The following is a 21,614-nucleotide window of genomic DNA, read 5'->3' on the forward strand; positions in this document are numbered from 1 at the left end:
GAGAGCATCCCTATCAGATTCCACCTCTACCACACAAGCCTTTAGCCTAGCTATATCAACATCCTTGGCCTCACTTTCCCGAACAAGAGCCCTGACTTAACTGTTGATAGGAGTCTTCTTGGATGAACTAGGTTCATTTGGGATGGCATTAACTAAGTAATCACAAGCAAGCATAGTATTAATACCAAAGTAATCCTTGCTTGTAACCATTTCCCATTTCTTCAGAGGCACATTGCACCTATCAAGAAATGTAGTTAGAATAAAGCCATAGGGAGTAGCATGAGCCTTGGAGCCATTGACAACCATGTCCAGTAGCTTGATGATGAATGTAGGCCAATTAATTTGCCTTCCACTTTTAAGGCACTCCATCAGAACTAAGACCATATAATTTCCAATATGCCTTCTCTCCTGTGTGGGAAGTAGGAACTTGTTGACAAACTCAAAAATGACTTTGTGCTGTGGCTTCATTTCACTCTTGTGCACAAACTTGGCCTCATTCATTTCTGCAACATCACAAAATCTCCTAGTTATTGTAAGGGCAGATGGAAGGGAATCCAGACTTGGCCATCTCTGTCTGGTGTAATCATCATATCCCTCAGCAGGGATGTCTAGAATCTATCCCAGTTTCTCTGCATCAAATGTCACTTGAACTCCTTTGACTTTGCTTGTAACTCTGTCATCTTTGACTTCAACATTTGCCATGAATTCAATGATTTTATTTCTGGCCATTCTCCCATCCATCTGAAGGACCATGTCCTTCCAGCCCTGAGCAGCTAGTGTGTTAACCAAACGAATCATTCCTGGTTCCACCAAATCTTTCAGCAATCTTCCCTTAATAAAATTTCTTTTGCCAAACATGACCAGCTTGTCTTGTTCACCATCAGACTCACTTTCTTCATCACCACTCCATTCCTCATCTTCAGAAACTCTAACTTGTTTACTTTTTACTGCAGACCTGGTCCTCTTGGCCAATGAAGGTTCATGATCCTCAGACATAGATGAAGACTTCTTGGAAGAAGTTTTTGCCTTTTTGGGCTTGGGGGTCTGAACCTCTAATGTTGTAACTTTCTCCTGATGGACCTGTTCCATCTCCTCAACATCAACAGCTTCTGAGGACTCTGCAACCTTACCTTTTCCTTTATCCATCCTTTTCTTCTTACTTTCAGCTAAAGCCTTTTGTAGATCACTCTCACTTTGTTTCACCCTGCTTCTTGTGGCTCTTCCCTTTGGCAAGGAAGTTTCAGTAGGTGTTGGGGAGGAAGCCTTTCATTTCTTGGAAGATTTAGGAGCACTAGGGGCTTTTGGTGTGGGAGTTCTCCTTTTCTTTGGATTGTAACTTGCACCTACCTTTTTCAAAAGGTCTGCTAGGGTCTCTTCAACTAATGAACCAAGTTCATCTCCCTGTGAACTTAGATTAACTAACTCTTCAGCAGCTTCACCAGAACCACTTCCCCCTAACTTCTTGTCACTTTCTTCAATAGTTTCCTATGCAACCCCATAAATAGCAGATACATGCAATACAACAGTGGGTAAGTAATCAACCACCCCTTTCCCTTTTCCCCTCACATCACCACATTCACCCTTTCTCTCCTTTTCTTTTTACCTCTACTCCTTCTTAACTCAGGTAATTCCACATCCCTGATAGGCCCAACCAAAACAAACCTATTTTCTAAATTTTCTGTCAAAGAAGAACTTACCTTAGAAGGGAATTTTTGAACCTTCTCAGAGTTAGAAGACCCAGTTCCTTCCCCCTCACTAGCAGATTTATATGACTCAGAATCAGAGTCAGAATCAGAATTTTGAGCCTGACTTGCCTTTAATTGCTCGTTCAATTTCTTTAAGAGAGCACCAGATGCCACCGTTTTGCGAGCAAGCATTTTTACTCTTCTTAGCCTGGGTTTGGGAGTTGTGCTAGGTGGAGGAGGGGTAGTTGAATCAGAGGGAGTGGGCTGTGGAGGAGTTCCAGGGTTTTCTTGTGGGTTTGTCATTATAGTTGTTTTCTTAAGTGAATTGGTGAGTTAAACCTTTGGAGAAGAAAGTAATTTAGAGTGAAGAAGGTTTTTGACGGTTCTGAATTTTGAGGGTGGCAGAAAGTAATAACGAGTATTTAAAGGGAAAGACTCATTTAATGAATAACAGTAGCTTTAACGATCAATTAGAGGTCTAATCAACCTAAAATTGCAGGTTGAACGAACGGTTAAGCTTCCCTAGATTTTAGGTAATTTTTGTGGTTAGAATTCTAATGAGGACGGAACTAGTTCAAAAACAAACGGATAGGATTTTCTAAGGTGTTGAACAATTATAGTACTGTGCTCATGATTTAAATATTTATTTTTCTAATTGTGCAGAGTATAGAAAACATACCTTGGCATTCAGATAAAACAATACTGATGAACTAGGTTCTTCATTTAGAATTTTCTTGACCATGCCTCAATTTACCACAATAGAGAAAATTTTGTAAGAGATCAGTGAGTCATATTAACATATATCACATGAGTATGCTATTTACAGTATGAAACTGAGTAAAAATTAATCTAGATATTTACACATGTTCTGATTTCCTAGACAAAATCTTTTTTTCAATATTTTTATTTTTTTTTAATTTTTTATTTTTATTGTGCATTCTGAGCTGGTCCCATTAGGTGATCTTAATCATCCCTAATTCTAACTTGTTCATTTCAAAGTTTTCTCTAATCAGTGCTTTAGTAAAGATGTCAACAATTTGTTTATCAGTAGCACAGAATTCTATGGTAATCAATCCCTTCTCTAGCACATAATTCTATGGTAATCAATCTCTTCTCATAGTTATCTCTTAAGAAGTGATGTCTAACATCTATGTTCTTAGTCCTCTTATGATGAACATGGTTCTTTGTCATACTTATAGCACTAGTGTTATCACAGAAGATAGGAATGCAACCAACTTTAATGCCAAAATCTATCAGCTGCTATTTGATTCACATCAATTGAGAACAACAAGAGGCAACATCAACATATTCAGCCTCAGCAGTGGATAAGGCCACTGAATTATAATTTTTAGTGGCCCAGGATACAAGACATGAACCAAGAAAATGAGCCATACCTGAGGTTCTCTTCTTATCCACAAGGAAACCTGCATTGTCAACATTAGCATATCCTACTAGATTGAAATTACTACCTTTAGGGTACCAAAGACAAAGATCAGTAGTGCCTTTCAAATATCTCAATATCCTCTTAACAGTAGTCAAGTGAGATTCCTTAGGATTTGCCTGAAAACGAGCACAAAGCCCTACACTGAAAACTATGTCAGGTCTGCTAGCAGTAAGATCAAAAGTGAACCAATCATACCCCTAAACAACTTCTGATTAACAAATGAACCAAGGTCATATATGTCTAATTTAGTATATGTTGCAATGGGTATATCTATTTCCTTTGATTCATCCATTTTCAACTTTTTAATCAACTCTTTTGCATATTTTTGCTGATGGATCATGGTTCCATTTGGGTTTTATTTGATCTGTAAGCCTAAGAAAAAGTTAAGCTCACCCATCATACTCATTTCAAACTCACTCCCCATTAATTTGGCAAAATCCTTACTTAGTTTGTCAGTGGTTGCCCAAAAAATTATGTCATTAACATATATTTGTACCACAAGAAGATCCTTTCCTTTTTCCCTCAGGAATATAGTACTGTCAATTTTACCTCTTTTGTAGACATGTTCAAGCAGGAATTTGGACAATCGTTCATACGATGCTCTAGGAGCCTGCTTGAGTCCATAGAGAGCCTTGTCTAATTTGTACACATGTTCCGGACACTCCTTGCTCTCAAACCCTGGAGGTTGTTTGACAAACACTTCTTTTTTTAGGTAGCCATTCAGGAAGGCACTTTTGACATCCATCTGATAAAGAGTGAATTCCATGTATGCTGCAAAGTCTATGAGGAGTCTTATTGCCTCCAGTCTTGCAACTGGAGCAAAGGTGTTATCATAATCTATACCCTCCTCTTGGCTATAACCTTGGACCACCAGTCTTGCCTTGTTCCTTGTAACTGTTCCATCTTCATCAAGCTTGTTTCTAAAGACCCATTTAGTGCCAATTACTAATCTATCCTTGGGTCTTGGAACTAGATGCCAAACTTGACTTCTCTCAAACTGATTGAGTTCATCTTGCATTGCAATTACCCAATCTGCATCCTGCAAAGCCTCAGCAACATTTTTAGGTTCAATAAGAGATATGAAAGCATCAAAAGCACACAGATTCTTTAATTGTGACCTAGTTTTAACTCCAGAGGTTGGATTTGTGATTATGTTCTCAATGAGATGAGAACTTTGATACTTGTAAGGTTTTACAACTAACTAATTTTTGCTTGATGTTTATCCTATGGTCTGTTGATGAGGAACATGGTCATGAACAGGTTTCTTTAGGGGATTGGTTTTAGTTTCTCTTTGTTCAGTTCCCTCTGTCAGGTTGCCCTAGATGGAAGAACATGTTCCAACACATGTTCCTTCTTTTGGTGCAACTTTAGCTTGAGCTGAGACTTCAGTCAAGTCTTTTACCAGCCTAATAGCTTCATCTTCATGTTCCTGTCTCTCAGAAAGAATGTTAGTTTCATCAAAAACTACATGTACACTTTCTTCTACACACAAAGTTCTTTTATTGTACACTTTATAAGCTTTGCAATGTGAAGAATATCCCAAGAATACTCCCTCATCACTTCTGGGATCAAACTTAACTAGGGAATCCTTTCCATTATTGTGCATAAAGCACTTGCATCCAAATGCCCTAAGATGGGATATATTTGGATTTCTCCCTTTAAGTAACTCATAGGGAGTCTTCTCTACAAGAGGTCTAGTCATGCATCTATTAGTGATGTAACATACAGTATTTACAACCTCTGTCCAGAAGCTATGAGGCAGTTTACTGGAAAGAAGCATAGTCCTAGCCATATCTTCAAGAGTCCTATTCTTTCTTTCAACTACTCCATTTTGTTGAGGAGTCCTAGGGGCAGAAAAATTATGATATATACCATGTTCATCACAAAATTCAGCAAACTAAGCATTTTCAAATTCAGTTCCATGATCAGACCTGATTGATGCAAGTTGATTACCTAGTTGTTTCTGAGTTTTTCTAACAAAGGCAGTAAACATATCAAATTCTTCATACTTAGATATTAAAAATAGTACCCAGGTAAACCTAGAATAATCATCAACAAGTACCATCACATATTTCTTACCACCTATGCTCAATGAACTAGTTCCATCGACCTGGTTGTGCTTACCATTTTCTTGTTTTTAAAGGATGATCTTACCTGCTTCCCCCTTGCACAAGTCTCACAAACTTTGTCTTCCTTGAACTTGATGTTAGGTAACCCTATCACTAGATCCTTAGAGATAAATTTGTTGAGTTGATTCAGACTTGCATGACCAAGTCTTTTGTGCCACAGGAGGGGATCATTGTCCAACACACTCAAGCAAGTGAGTTCATTTTTTGAAAGAGTAGACAAATCTACAATGTAAATATTGTTAACTCTTTTTCCCTGCAAAACAATCTTGTCAGTGGTAAGATTAATCACAAAGCATTTGGCAAAGGTAAATGCTACAAGGTTATATCTGTCACATAGTTGCGATACACTGATTAGGCTATATTTTAAGCCATCTATCAAGTAGACATTCTCAATGGAATGTGAGTCTGTCTTACCTACCTTTCCAATCCCAATAATCTCACATTTCTTCCCATTTCCAAAAGAGATATTACCTCCTTTTAAGTCCTCATGTGAAAGGAACTGGTTCTTGCTTCCAGTCATATGTTTTGAGCTGCCACTATCCATGTACCATATTTGGCTACTTCCCTTCACTTGGTCCTGCAAAAAGAAATCAGGGGTTAGTCTTAGGAACCCAAACTAGTTTGGGTCCCTTTCTATAGGAAAAAGGGTAAATTAAATTCCTTTTGGCCCATCCAGGCAACCTATTTTTCTCTTGAACAAAGGTTTTGTTCTTTTGACTGGCCTTTTTGTTTGGCATTACATTCATTTTTGTCATGACCAGTCTTGCCACAGTGTGTGCAGATTTTGTTTTCATGAAGAGTGATGTACTTGCTTTTGGGGTCCAACTTAGGTGCTTGGGTCCCATATCCAATTCCTCTATTGTTGCTACTGTGGTGTTCTTGTAGCCAGGATAGTGCATCAGAAGCCTTATTCCATTTGCAAGTTCTATCTAGTTCATGCTTCACCTTGCCTAGATCTTCTTTTAGGACTCTTATCTGTTCATCTTTCTTGTACAACTCATCTTTCCTAGATTTTCTTCTAAGGTGAGATGTGTGTGAGCAACTTTCTTCTTACTTGTTCCTAGTTTTAGTTTTAAATTTTCAGACCTAAGTTCTAAGACACTGGTGTCAAGTTCAAGAACCTGGTTCTTCAACTCAGCATTTCTACTGTCACTTTCATTAGTCCTAGATTCTAGATTTTTGCACTTGGCTTTTAAGATCACACACTCCCTAGACAGCTGTTCCTTCTCATTGTTTATTACCTTAGACTCATCGATGAAGTCTAGCAATAGTTCAGATAACCTTTCTTTAGACAAATATTTAATCTTGTCTTTGAGATGAATCACACTTGCCTCTTGTTCATCATCTGATTCTTCAATGGCCATAAGTACTTGTTCATCTCTATCTTCATCTTCTGAATCCTCATATGATGTTTCTCCCCAAGCAGCAACCATAGCCTTTGTTGATCCTTTGTTCCTTTTGGGTTGAACCTATTCCTTCTTCCTATTCCTTCGTTCAGTCATTTCTTTCTTCCATTCAATTTCCCACTGAGGATAGTTCTTGATCATGTGATTAGTCTTGCCACATTTGTAGCAACCCTCGTTGGTCTGTTTCTCAGGAGCCCTTTTGTTGAAGGTTGTACCTCTTGAAGAACCCTTTCCTCTCATCAGGTACCTTTTGAATTGCTTGTGATCATGTCCATTTCATCATCCTCTAGATCTGCACCCTTAGCTATTCTGAGAGCCAGACTCCTTTCCTTCTTGGGTGCATCCATTTTCATGGTTTGCCTTCTCAGTTCATAGGCAGTGAGATTTCCAATCAGTTCATCCAACATGAGAGTAGCAATGTTCTTTGATTCCTGAATAGCAGTGATTTTGCTTTCCCAAGTTACTAGTAAGACCTTTGTCAAGATTTTCTCAACCTTGTCTTCTTCAAGGATAATTCTCCCAAGAGATTTAAGTTCATTTGTTAGTGTTGTGAACCTTGTGTACATTTCCTGGATAGTTTCTCCTTCCTTCATAGTGAAATTTTCATATTGAGAATACATCATTGTTTCTCTTGATCTCTTTACTTGAGGAGTTCCTTCATTAGCCACTTGTAAAGTGGCCCATATCTCCTTAGCAGTGGTACAACTTTGAATCCTGCTGTACTCTTCTGGACCCAGTCCACACACAAGCCATTTCTTGGCCTTGGCATTCTTTTCCCATTTCTTCAAATCTTCAGCAGTGCAGTCAGCTCTTGTCTTTGGCACGTCCACTCCTTCAGCATTCTTCTTTGTAGTAGCAAGGGGGACCATCAGTGACTATGTCCCAGAGTTCATAGTCTTCTCCTATGATGTGATCTCTCATCCTGTTTGTTGATACCCAATTTTCCCTATATATTTTCTAATATGCAAATACCTTCAAAATATCATATGTATACATATATAAGTATGTCCAAATGTTTTAGTATTTTTTCCTTAATTTTTCAAGGTTTTTAAATCAATTTATTTCCCTATTTTATCCATAAAAACCCAATAATTATTTCCAAAATTTTATTTTTAGTAATTCATTTATTGTACTTTCACATTTATGTTAAAATATAGCCAATATTATTTTTGTATATTTTTACAAATTTATTTAGTATTTTTAAAGCTAAATTGCATATAATTGCAATATTAGCCTCTTTTACGATTTAATTGTGTTTATATTTATAAAAATTAAGTCCAGTATTTTTAAATTGACAATTATATGTTATAAAACATTTTAGTACTTTCAATTAATTTTTAGAAATTAATTTGCTATTTTTTATAAAATAAATAGGAAACAATGGCTATTTAAAATCTAGCCAGATTGTATTTCAATTATAGCCTAAAATTGAGACCAAATCAAGACCCAATTCCCCAGACCAATTTCAACTCAAACCCGACCCCCTAACCCAATTCAAACAACCCAACTCGGATCCCCACCTAACCCCTTTTAATCTCAGTCATTGATCATTTAGATCAACGGCCACCAGCTGCCCTTTCCTAATTAAACCCAAAAGACCCTAAACATAATTCATTTCTCACCTACCACCGCCCTTGAATCCCTCTTCTCTCTCAACTCTCTCTGAAACTCCTACAAACCCTAGCCGTCGCCATCAAGCTACACCCTAATCCACCCTAATACCTACCTAATCCATGGCCTTCCGTGGTCATTTGAGACCTGTACCAGCCTTCCATGGCTTCTATGTGTTTGGTTCTATGGTTTCACGACCAGACTTCGAAAGAGTTTGGTCTAGTCCTTGCTCGACTAGTGTTCATGGCCTTTCTCTGACCATCCACGACCTTTCCCGGCCATTCATGGCCTTTCGAGGCGGGTCCTTGACCTTTTCTGGTTAGATCGTTAACTTTCAAGATGTTTTTCGTTTCTTTTGAGTTTTCTGAAACCCTAATCTCTAAGATCTTTCGATTTCTTTCAGATCAACCTTAGATCTGTGCTTATCATGAACTTTTAAGCATTTTTTTCTCGAAGGTTCTTCAACGTTGTTTTCAAAATGACTCTTCATTGTTTTGATTAGGGTTTTCCTTTAAGTTATTTCAAAAACCTTTTCTCTGATTCTCGATGTTATTTTATGACTTTACTATGTTTGAACTGTTTGTTATACTTTCCTTCTACTTGAGTCAGCATGTTAAAACCCTAATTTCTTTTGGGTCTCAATCGAGTTCTGAAGCTGTTTGTTAGATGTGTGCTTGTTTGTTTAAAATCCTTGATTGACTTATTTGTTTACCATCTTTTGTACTTGATTGTTGTTGAAAATCCTAGGTCTTTGGGTCTGAAATTGTTTGTTTGAATACTTGATTGAAAGTTCTTGTTTCAGACTCTCTTTTATTTATGTGACTTACCTGATTTTCACTATCTTTCAACTCGACTATGGCTGAAACCCTAACTTTACAAAAGGTTTCCTCACCTGCTACTGTGAGACCTTTGCATGTTTTTGATACTCTATTTTCTTCACTATTGATTCAATGTGACTTGACCTACTTGATTACTATGCTTTGAATATTTGCTTTACTATTGAACCCTTGCTTATTTCTGCCACTACTGCATGCTTGTGATTATCTCTTTTGCCAATGTGCTTGGCCTCCCATGTATGATGACCCTGTTCACTTTATACTGAAGTGTAGAGCATGTTTCTTCTTTGATTGATCTCAATCGTGTGACTGATTTCAAAAACTTTCTTTTATGAACTCTAATTTCACTCGCCTATTAAAGTTAATTGATTCCTTTCCTTATTTTGCCGTACTGAATCTTTTCCCAAATAAGTATATTTCTGTACTTAGACTTGATTACTTACTCAATGCTTTTACTACTCCTTTTATGGCAATAATCAGTTTATCTCCAAATTGATCTTCTTTCCTTATTTTGAATATATCATTACCCGTTAAACATTAAATATTAAATCCTTAATTAAAGCGAGTCACTTGTGTAATTGATTCTTACTGTTGATTGTTTCTATATTTGTATTAAAACTTTACTTGTTACCTTACTTCTCACTCGTTTTCAGAAGCTATAAATACCCTGCACTTTCTCTTCTTTCGAACAGACACGAACCACTTGAGTTCAGAACACACACTTCACTCAAAGCTCTCTCTCTTTTCTCTGTTACTACTTGTGTTGCTGCCTTGTCTAGCCGGCTGAAAGACAAGGCTAAGCTGTGGAAATTTGCTTAATTTTCTTTCTACATTTGCCTCTTTACTGGTATGTTCTAATTAATCATCCAGCATCAACAACATGTTTCTTTACTATTTCCTTCACTCTTGCCTGTTTCCTGCTTGTGTTTAATCCAGTTACATTACCAAGCATGCTGTAATCTGCCCCTTCCTCTTCTGAATTAATGTATTTTCTTATGTATGAACTCTATCAGTCACTTATTATGACTTATGAATCCCAAACCCCCATATCCCCTATGTGTTTGTATTCTTTGGTTGGTTTGAGGGCATGTCAGCATTAGACATTGCTGGGCATGAACCAAACCTGACCCTCCCTTGGGTCATATACTTCATATCCCCTCTATATGTTGTGTTCTCTAGCTGGTTTATGGGCATGCCAACACCAGCTATTGCTGTGCATGTCCAAACCTGACCCCTCTTAGGGTCATATGCTTCCTGCAATGTATTCCCAAACCCATGACCCCTTTGTATAAGAAAATGCTGATTCTGTGTAGTGTTAGCTTTACTATTACCCTTTACCTTACTATTCTCAACCCAGTTTTCAAACAAAATCTCTGCTTCTGCACTTCCATTATACTCTTAGACTTAGGTTCTTCCCCTCTTGTGTGAGCCTTGCCTCGGGACCTATGAGCTCCCTCTAAACTTGGACACACAAGGGCTGGCCCTTCCACACTACACTCATCTCTATCTGGTTATGCAAACTTGGGTGTAATCACTACCTGGGGCCCCTTGATACCCTTAGGGAACTTTGACACACTCAAGTCTGAGAAAGACTTTGGAACAAATTGCATTTGAGGTGGTTTATTCCATAACTCAAAGAGGAAGTCAAGAATCAGGCTTTCTCTGGTTGTAACTTCTTCTTTTACACTTTTCTGATGTAATTTATTATTTGGAATGTAATAAGTTGTAATAAACATTGGGGTTGGCTAGTGAAAAGGGCTGGGTAATTGTGCATTCTTATCTATTAGAAGGGTAGAAAACATGCCTATAGGACTTGTTTTCTACATGTTTAATTCAACATTTAGAGAATATGCATATAAGATCTATTGTTTTAAATTCTGCATGCTTAACATTGCATTTAGAGAACCTGTCTATAGGGCTTGTTTAAATTCAGCATGTCTAATTCTGCATTTAGATAATATGCCTATAGGTTTCGTTTTAAATTTTGCATGTTTATTACCACACTTAGATACCATACTCTTAAGATCTAATTGGTTATAATCCGGCATCATGTCCAATAGGTTAAAATCAGTATCGTTCAATCAGATATCATGCCTATAGGAATTAAAAATAGCAATAATAGATATCAATATCTATAGAATCTGAAACCAGTCTAGTTTAAAATTAGCCTAACTCGTATTGTTCTTAATCAGTTTTAAACAACCTTACTCCTTTATTTAACGCGGTTTAGAAAGCATGTCTATAGGATCTCAAGTCATTTGTTTTAGAGTTGTTACTGTTTTGCCACGTCCTAAATTAGTAATAGATATCATGTTTATAGGATCTCATCCAAACACTTATGCAAGCCTTAGGTGATAACGACAATAAAAACTGAACCTGTTTTTGTTAATCAGTAACTACTACAACCAGCAGACAGGCCTAATTAGGACTTTTTATCTGAGTTATGTAATAAACTAGTCTGCCTCAACAATTAAAATTCTCCTTGCCTTAGTACTTTAAATTCAGACCCTAACTGTGTTTAAGTTGTGCTATTTATGTGCTTTGTTTGAGGAGGTATACATGAGCCTTTTAGTTGTTTACATGTTTCCCCTAATATGCAGTCCTATGTGTTTTTGTATGTCGCCTTAGCTTTTTTCACCTTTTGAAACCTAAAAGTCAGCCTAATATCCCTCCCCTTTAGGAATAGTAGTCCTAAGTTCCTCCGAGACTGATAGGAGTGGGACGAGTAATAGCATGCGATAGTGGTCGAGACCAATCCACGCTTTAATTCCTCAACGGGGTGGGAAGAGTAGATATGGATATGATGGCCGGTGCGCTAATACCACGTGTATCTCCTCTTCTGAGGAGTATCATACCGGGTATCGCATTGATGTGATCCATATTATAAATAAACCTAGGACCCCCTCCCCTTTTCCTTTCCTTTTATATTCCCAAGTATATGTAAAAATGTGACTCCTTTATCCAAAGTTCGCCTTTAATTGTTCTTTCAAACTCTTATGTGTTTAAACCTAAATCCCCTACTATTTGAGCCTATACTTGTCTATTTGCTAACTGTACAAATTCACAAAACTATCTGGCCGAGAACCACACTAGTGGATCATGAGAGGTGCCTAACACCTTCCCCTTAGGATAATTTCAAGCCCTTACCCTATCTCTGATTATCAAGAAAACTCAGAAATGAACCCTATAGGTGTCTCAATGCACCTTAAATCATTAGGTGGTGACTCTTCAAACACAAAACCCAGTTCCCAAAAGGAATGAGTTGTCTTATACCCAATGTCATAAACCCGATTTTTTGATGCGAAGAGGAAAAAAAGTGGGCGCGACAGTGTGGCGACTCTGCTGGGGAATCTTAGGCTTTTACCACTTTAGATTGTCTTGTGAATTTGTACCACTTTATGTGCAATTACTTGTTTAATTCCTTTAAGCATTTAATATCCTTTTCAACTGTAAAACTGATATGTCTTCCTGTTTCTTTCCTTTATTACCGCTTTAAATTATGAAACTGTTGTATTCATCGCTTTCTTACTGTGCAAATACGTGCCAACATGCTTTTAATTATTGCGTAATCATGCTGAACATCATACTCCACTCGTGCCAAATAAATACCATAGCAACGCTTATAATGAGTGGTTGCGCTCTTCCTATATCATTAACCCCCTAAATTTGGAAAGGCATATTTGTGGTAAAATCAGTCGATCAGCGGTGCAATCGACGGTTCCGTGCCTTCCCCCTTGAGTTGTCTGCTCAAGGGTACCAGTCTAAAACTCCATAGAAACCTTACTCTGTTCGAATTATGCATGCATCATGGTCAAACCTAGCTGGGTCAGTTATGTTATCCATATAATGATCCTTTAAGATAGCCTTGTCCAAAAATCCACTGGGTTTCCCTAAAACCCAAACGGACACCATCACGTTCTATGCATTTATTTGGAGAACTAAATGCTTCATGCTAATTGTTGGTATTAAATAGTCGAGTCTGGTGGGGGTAAGGGCCTAACCTTATTTGTTTTGCAGAAGATGAGGCACGAGGTCCCCAGTTTCAGTATGATTAGCACGCCCCCACTCTTACTAGACTAGTGGAGAAGTCTTCCATCAAGTGACCAAATCAATGAGTGGAAAGTGAGGGCCGCCAAATCTAGAAAAAAGTTGGAATATCTGGAATACAGCCTACTGGAATTGGAAGGAAAAGTGAGGAAGAGAGTCATCGACTGCCAGAACGCTGAGGGAAACGAAGGAGAACACCTGGCAAAGACATTTTTACTGGCGAACCTATGCAAACTAGAGGATCTGATCAACAAGAGCATTCAACCTGAGGAAGGTCCTTCTGGGACCAAATAGATAAGAGTTTTATATTTTTGCTTTATGAAATGTAATAAGGCCAATGGCCATTAGTGTCTTTTTATTTCCTGTTTATTTAGTGTCAATTTGGGATTCGTCTATTTTTATCAACAAAATGAGGCATTTAGCATCCTAAGTTCTCCAAATCAATTTGTCTCTAGGCCTACCTCAGGCACAAAGAGGTCCCCCAAATTAGGACATGATTTACATTCTCGCACTATGCGTTTAAATATTGCAATACTTTCTATAATCCTCACTAACTTGGTTACCCTTTGTTTTTATTTTTGTTTTTTGTTTTTATTATTCCCCTCCCCAAAGGTTAGTTCGTGCACTCTGGCAATATCATCCTATTCCACGAGATCCAGGGGCCCTCCATCCACTCCCTCTCTTAGTCCTGTCAAAAATAAGAACAAAGGCAAGATGGAAGACTTGAACAACGTCAGAAAGGAGAATTCAACTGAACGGATAGAGGTCACTAATGGCCATGGTACTCAGGTTCCTAAGGAGAATGTATCCCAACTTGAACAAAAGCTATTGAAATTCCAAGAAAAGCACGATCAGGTTTGGAATCTAGCAAGCTTGTCATTTTCCCTCAACACCCCGGATATCACTTTTCCCAACACTCAAAACCCTACACCACCTCAGAACATCCCAAAGCAACAGAATCATCCCGCTCCTCACACTATTCTACCAAAGACCCAATGCAATACCTTCCATACCCCAAATAATACTACGCTACTCATCCCAGAACTCCAAAACTCCACAAATGACCACTTTCACACCCACTATAACACCCCCATCTACGTGGAGACCATGCCACACTTCACCCAACCTATCTCAAGCACACCCGAGTTTGATTAAAAAGGCCTGCTCATCAGGAACCTGGCTAAGGAACTTAAGAAGTTGACTAGTCGGATTCAAGGCATTGAAGGAAGCAAGGGAATTGAGGGGCTGAACTATGAAGATCTTTGCATCCAGCCCGATGTTGAACTACCCGAGGGGTACAAACCTCCAAAGTTCGAAATGTTTGATGGTACAGGGGATCCAAGGGTCCATTTGAGAACATACTGTGACAAGCTGGTTGGAGTAGGGAAAGACGAGAGAATCGACATTAAGCTATTCATGAGGAGTCTGAAAGGAGATGCATTGTCCTAGTACATCAGCCAAGATTCGAAGAAATGGTCAAGCTGGGTAAGCATGGTGTCTGACTTTATGGATAGGTTCAAGTTTAACACAAAAAATTCACCGGATGTGTTCTATATACATAATATAAAGAAGAAGCCTACAGAAACGTTTTGCGAGTATGCTACTCGCTGGAGGTTCGAAGCTGCTAAGGTCAGACCTGCCTTAGAGGAGGAATAGATGAACAAATTCTTTGTCCGGGCTCAGGACCCGCAATACTATGAATGACTAATGATGATTGAAAGCCACAAATTTTCTGACATTATCAAACTGGGTGAAAGAATTGAAGAGGGTATCGAAATCGGTATGGTTACAAACTTCGAGGCCTTGCAAGCTACAAATAAGGCCTTGTAGTCTGGTGGTGTGTCCAATAAAAGGGATGTAGGGGCCGTAATGGTTGCACAGAGGACCAAATCTCCCCTCAAATACCAAACTTACCCAACACCTCCACTCATATATCAGCCAACTCCGAACTACCAAACACTCTCACCCTCTTACCAAGCTCCACCACCACCTTATCAATCACCTCCACCTCCCACATATTAGCCTACTTCACCCAGATACTCTCAACCCGCTCATGTCTACCAAACCTATAATAGTCAACCATCCCACTATCAATCACCCCATATACGCCAAAACGTCCCTAGACCTTGGCCAAAGTTTGATCGCAGGCCTCCAAAACAATATACAGCCATTGCTGAGCCCATTGACCAACTGTATGAAAGACTCAAAGCTGCTGGTTATGTCACCCCCATCCCTGCTGCAACCCCTGAGAACCCTTCTCAGTAGGTTAACCCAAACAAATCCTATGCATACCACTCCAGCATGAAAGGGCACACTATCAATGAATGCCGTTCTTTGAAAGACAAGATCCAGATTTTAATTGATAACATGATTATTGTGGCAAAGGAACCCGCTCCAAATGTCCGTATTAATCCTCTATCGGACCATAAGGGTAGAGGCATTCACATGATTGAAATAGAGGATGATTGGGATCCCGAGGAATCAATCGGGTTGATCGCAGAAGGCGATGACCCAATAAAGCCAATAGTTACTCTTAATCCAATCATAGTCCAGATTTAGCCATCTAGGGACACTGAAGTAAATATGTTTGTGCCACTTGAATTTGAAGCGACATCGTCTGCAAAGACACCAACACCAATTGAGGTCAAATTCGTGTCTCCGGCAAATGTACCCACACCGTTTGAAGTTGCAGTCTTTCCACCCAAGGCACATGCTCCGTTCGGAGTAAGGATAGCCACGCCAGTCCCAATGGCAATGTTGACCATGAAACCATTCCATACAAAGGCTGTACCCTGGGACTATATAGTCGAGGAAAGAAGGAAAGGCAAGGTTAGGTTCGAAGAGACTGTTGCCACCTAGGGTATGACGAGAACTGGTAGAGTTTATACCCCAGAACATATAGCCGAGTCAAGCAACCAGGCCTCCAACCGGACACCCATCATTGAGACAGGTCCAGACGATCTTTGGAGAAAGATACAAGCCAAGGAATACTCGGTCATCGACCAGTTGAACAAAACACTAGCATAAATCTCCATTCTTGCTTTGCTACAAAATTTCGAAGCACACAAGAACGCTCTACTGAAGGTGTTGAGTGAAGCATACGTACCAAGCAACATCACTGCCGGGGAAATGGCTAACATGGTAGGACAAGTGTTGGAGAGCCACAAGATCACTATTCATGAGGACGAGCTACCACTTGAGGGGATGGGGCACAACAAGGCACTGCACATCACCGTGCAATGCTATGACTATTTTATCTCTAGAATCCTGATCGATGGAGGGTCCAGCCTCAACATCTATCCACTGGTAACCCTCAGGAAGTTGGGTAAATGACTACACGAGATAAAGGACAGAGCTATCAATGTGAAAGCTTTCGATGGTTCTCAAAGGTCCGCCATTGGGGAGATTAGCCTATGCTTGCAATGGGGCCAACCTGGTTCGATGTTGATTTCCAGGTGATAGATGTGCCAACGTCTTACAACATGCTATTGGGACGGCCATGGATTCATGCTACTGGGGCCGTAGCATCAACACTACATCAGACAGTAAAATTTGAATGGAATAATCAAGAGGTGATCATTAACGACAATGGTAGCAATCCTACATACAGTTGCCAGACCATTCCGTCAATCGAAGGAAGAAGGAAGCTAGGTGGAGAGACTTACCACCACATTGAACGGGTAAATGCTATTGACAAAGACAAATGGTGGGATAATAAAATTGAGAGTATACTGAATTGGAGTGGGTACGAACCTGGAAAGGGGCTCGGTAAGAATCTCCAAGGAATTACTAAGCCCATAATGCTCAAGAAACATGGCACTACTTTCGGTCTAGGATATGAGTACACCTGGGAATAATTCAATGACTGGTCACCACCATGGCGTGGTCCTTACTATCTACTGGAGCAACCAATACCGCATTTGGAGCAGACTTTCCAACATGCCGACATTGTTTATGGGTCAGAAGAAGAAGAAGCGCTTGCGGCGGTGAAGAACTTGTTCCTAAAAGACAATGACATGGACTGTTGTATTATTCTCGAGGAGGAGGGGGAGGAAGGCCCTTCCATACAGGTTGTAAGCAGAGGGGCACACGTCAGTAACTGGACCATCAGGACAACCAAAGCCCGATGAGCCTCGAGGTAGCAAGGCTAAAACAAGTATCATGCACTATTTTTTTTACTAAATGATTTTCTTTTCGCATTTTTATTCCCGCAATAAGATATCCAATCTTCAAAACAGTTATGCAATTTATAAAAGCATTTTGACTTTTCTTATGAATCAACACTCATTATTATTTTTCTCTCATTACTTTACTTATACAACATTACTATTACTTATCTTGATGAACCAATGGCTGTGACATGCAATAAGATAATGCAACAAACGAACATTGATTCAGAGGAGGATGACATACCAGATGAGATCGTCAAAGAAGTTGAGAAATTTGAGAATAGACCTAAGTCCAACCTGGACGAGACAAAAATTGTTAACTTGGGAGATGCATAAAACGTCAAGGAAACACGAATCGACGTTCACTTTTCGCCATCAGAAAAGAAGGAATACACAGAATTTCTAAGGGAGTATGAGGATATATTTGCCAGGTCATATGATGACATGACTGGTCTAAGAACGTCTATTGTGGCTCACAAACTGCCAACCGATCCAATATGTCCGCCGGTAAAGCAAAAGCTCAAAAAGTTCAAGCCTGATATGAGTTTGAAAATCAAGGAAGAAGTCACTAAGCAAGTCAAATCTAAGGTTCTCAGGGTAGTAGAGTACCCGACATGGTTAGCCAACATCGTACCGGTACCAAAGAAAGACGGGAAGGTCCGAGCCTGTGTCGACTACCAGGATCTCAACTGGGCCAGTCCGAAAGATGACTTCCCTTTGCCGAACATACACATCCTGATTGACAATTGCGCCAAGCATGAACTGCAGTCATTTGTAGATTGTTTCATTGGTTATCATCAGATCTGGATGGATGAAGAAGATGCTGAGAAAACGGCTTTCATTACGCCGTGGGGAATTTACTGTTACAAGATAATGCCGTTCGTCCTGAAGAATGCAGGGGCCACCTATATGAGGGCCATGACTACCATTTTTCATGATATGATACACAAGGAGATTAAGGTATATGTAGATGATGTTATCATCAAGTGCAAGAAGGCCACTGATCACATGGAAGATTTGAGGAATTTCTTCAATAGATTGCGAAGGTACAACCTAAAACTGAATCCTACAAAGTGCACATTTGGGGTTCCCGCTGGAAAATTGCTGGGGTTTATTGTGAGTCGCCGAGGAATAGAACTGGATCCATTAAAAGTCAAAGCCATTCAAGAACTACCACCACCAAAGAACAATAAAGAGGTGATGAGTTTCTTGGGAAGACTTAACTACATCAGCCGGTTCATAGCGTAGTCTACGGTTATCTGTGAGTCGATCTTTAAGAATTTGAAGAAGGCCGCCGCCACCAAATGGACCGATGACTGCCAAAAAGCCTTCGATAGAATCAAGGAGTAATTGTCAACACCACCAGTCTTAGTCCCCCCCGAGCCAAGTAGACCCTTATTACTCTACCTTGCAGTATTGGATTGGGCTTTTGGTTGCGTTCTGGGGCAGCATGATGAAACGGGGATGAAAGAGCAGGCCATCTATTATCTCAGTAAGAAGTTCACCCCGTACGAGGCCCGATATTCTCCGTTAGAGCACACTTGTTGTGCTTTGACTTGGGTAGCTCAGAAGCTAAGGCATTATTTCTGTGCCTATACTATGTATCTCATATCAAAGATGGATCCTTTGAAGTACATCTTCCAGAAGCCCATGCCCACTAGCAAGCTAGCCAAGTGGCAGATCCTGTTGAGCGAGTTCGACATTGTGTACGTAACTCAGAAAGTTGTCATGGGACAAGCACTAGCAGACCACCTTGCGGAGAATCTCGTGGATGGAGAATACGAACCCCTAAGAATGTATTTTCCCGACGAAGAGGTATCATTCATAGGAGAAGACATTGCACAATCCTATGATGGTTGGAGAATGTTTTTCAATGGAGCGACGAACTTCAAAGGAGTTAGCATAGGAGTAGTCCTAGTATTAGAAACCGGTCAGCATTATCCGGTGTCCGCCAAACTCAGGTTCCCATGCACCAACAATATGGCCGAGTATGAAGCCTGCATCCTAGGGCTCAAAATGGCCACTGACATAAACGTTCAAGAGTTGCTAGTGATTGGAGATTCAGACCTACTCATACATCAGGTGCGTGAAGAATGGGCAACCAAGAAGTCCAAGATACTCCCATATTTGCATCATGTACAAGAATTAAGAAAGAGGTTCACGAGGATAGAGTTCCAGCATGTTTCCAGAGTCCAGAATAAGTTCGTCGATGCACTGGCTACCTTGTCATCTATGATACAGTATCCAGACAAGAATTTCATTGACCCTATCCTAGTAAAGATCCATGATCAGCCAGCTTATTGTGCCCACGTTGAAGAAGAAGCAGACGGAAAGCCTTGGTTTCATGATATCAAGGAATATTTGGCAAAAGGAAAGTACCTAGAACTTGCAAACCCTACTAAAAACACACACTTCAGAGATTGTCCAACAATTTCTTTTACAGCGCAGGAATCCTGTATAGGAGGACTCTTAATTTGGGATTATTAAGGTGTGTTGACGCAAAGGAAGCATCCATGCTACTAGAAGAAATTCATGCTAGGACCTGCGATCCGCATATGAATGGTTTTGTCTAAGCAAAGAAGATACTCCGAGCTGGTTACTGTTGGATGACTATGGAAACGAACTGCATCCAGTATGTCCGGAAATGCCACCGCTGTCAGATACATGCATACATGATAAAGGTACCTCCGAATGAGCTTAATGCAACAAGCTCACCATGGCCGTTCGCCGCCTGGGGAATGGATGTTATTGGAACAAATGAGCCTGCCGCTTCCAACGGGCACAAGTTTATCCTAGTAGCAATCGACTATTTCACCAAATGGGACGAAGCAGCATCTTACAAAGCAATAACTAAGAAAGTCGTGGCATACCTTGTTCGCGACCGCATTGTTTGTCGATTCGGGGTTCCAGAGTCGATCATCACTGATAATGGCTCCAACCTCAATAGTGACTTGATGAAAGCTATGTGTTAAACCTTCAAGATCAAACACAAGAATTACACATCCTATAGGACGCAGATGAATGGAGCTGTAGAGGCCGCCAACAAGAATATCAAGAAGATATTGAGGAAAATGATAGAAAAGCATAAATAGTGGCACGAAAAGTTATCATTTGCTCTATTGGGGTATTTCACCATAGTCCGCACATCAACTGGGGCAACCCCCTGTATGATGATTTATGGTACAGAGGCAGTCATTCCCGCCGAGGTAGAAATTCCTTCCCTAAGGATCATACAAAAAGCTGAGTTCGATGACTCAGAATGGGTAAAAAGTCGTTATGAGCAACTTGCCCTTATAAACGGAAAAAGAATGAATGCAGTCTGCCATGGTCAACTCTATCAGAACAGAATGTCCAGAGCCTTCAACAAAAGAGTCAAGCCAAGACAGTTCACACCGGGGCAGCTGGTGTTAAAGAAATTTTTTCCGCATCAAGATGAAGCCAAGAGAAAATTCTCTCCCAACTAGCAGCGTCCATACATGGTCCACCGGTTTCTGATAGGAGGAGCCCTTATACTTGCAGAAATGGACAGAGAAGTCTGGCCAAATTCGATCAATTCAAATGCAGTCAAGCATTACTATATGTAATCTTTACGCTTTCCTTATATGATGAAATTTGAACTACGCCTTACCTGATTCCCATTTAAGAGGGGATACGTAGGCAGCCCTATGGGTTCGGTCACAATTCAATAAAATTTTCATTTCCCCCGCAATTGGAAACTGGGGCAGAATTTTGAGGAGGACCCTCAAAATTCCGAAGTAATTTCAGCCAATCGTCGCAAGCAATAGCCAGAAGTATCAACCCATTAAACTGGGGCAGAATTTTGAGGGGGGGCCCTCAAAATTTTGTAGCAAGAGAGGTTGCAATGTCCCGAACCACGTCACAGTCGTCGGTTCATCTAAAAAAATTATTATATCATATTTTTACAAATTCATGCATATTACTAAAATTGCTTTGTTTAGCAACGCTACCCCAATAATACATACAATATCACTAGATTAGAGCCGAGCAGGTCAAGCAAAGGCCAATAGGTATGCAAACTAACCTCACTTTACAAAACTCACGATTTTTCTTTAGATGCAGGCACTTGGATTACGAAATCATCAAACATAGTATACACTCACGAGATAAACATTGTTCGGGAATACAACTCTCGGAACCGTTGCACTTACCAACATTTTCTATCCACACACACCAATGACATTCCATGTGTCATAATGTCCCCAGCAGTCACAATATCGCAATTTGCTATCAGCTAAGAAAGCTCTATCACCATTTGCCATTTTATTT

At 39.9% G+C, this 21,614-nt stretch overlaps 1 protein-coding gene across 1 annotated transcript; it reads right to left on the minus strand.

Annotated features, from left to right (window-relative positions):
- Positions 1 to 615: 615 nt before the first annotated feature.
- On the minus strand, positions 616 to 1,988 carry LOC138885955 (uncharacterized). The gene is made up of 3 exons (XM_070166968.1): positions 1,698 to 1,988; positions 1,348 to 1,485; positions 616 to 1,263 (listed from the first exon to the last, which is right to left on the minus strand). Exons 1-3 carry the CDS (start codon positions 1,986 to 1,988, stop codon positions 616 to 618), a joined length of 1,077 nt encoding a protein of 358 aa, XP_070023069.1.
- Positions 1,989 to 21,614: the final 19,626 nt, after the last annotated feature.

The sequence above is a fragment of the Nicotiana sylvestris genome, chromosome 2 (assembly GCF_000393655.2).
Source record: "Nicotiana sylvestris chromosome 2, ASM39365v2, whole genome shotgun sequence".
NCBI classification, from domain to species: domain Eukaryota; kingdom Viridiplantae; phylum Streptophyta; class Magnoliopsida; order Solanales; family Solanaceae; genus Nicotiana; species Nicotiana sylvestris.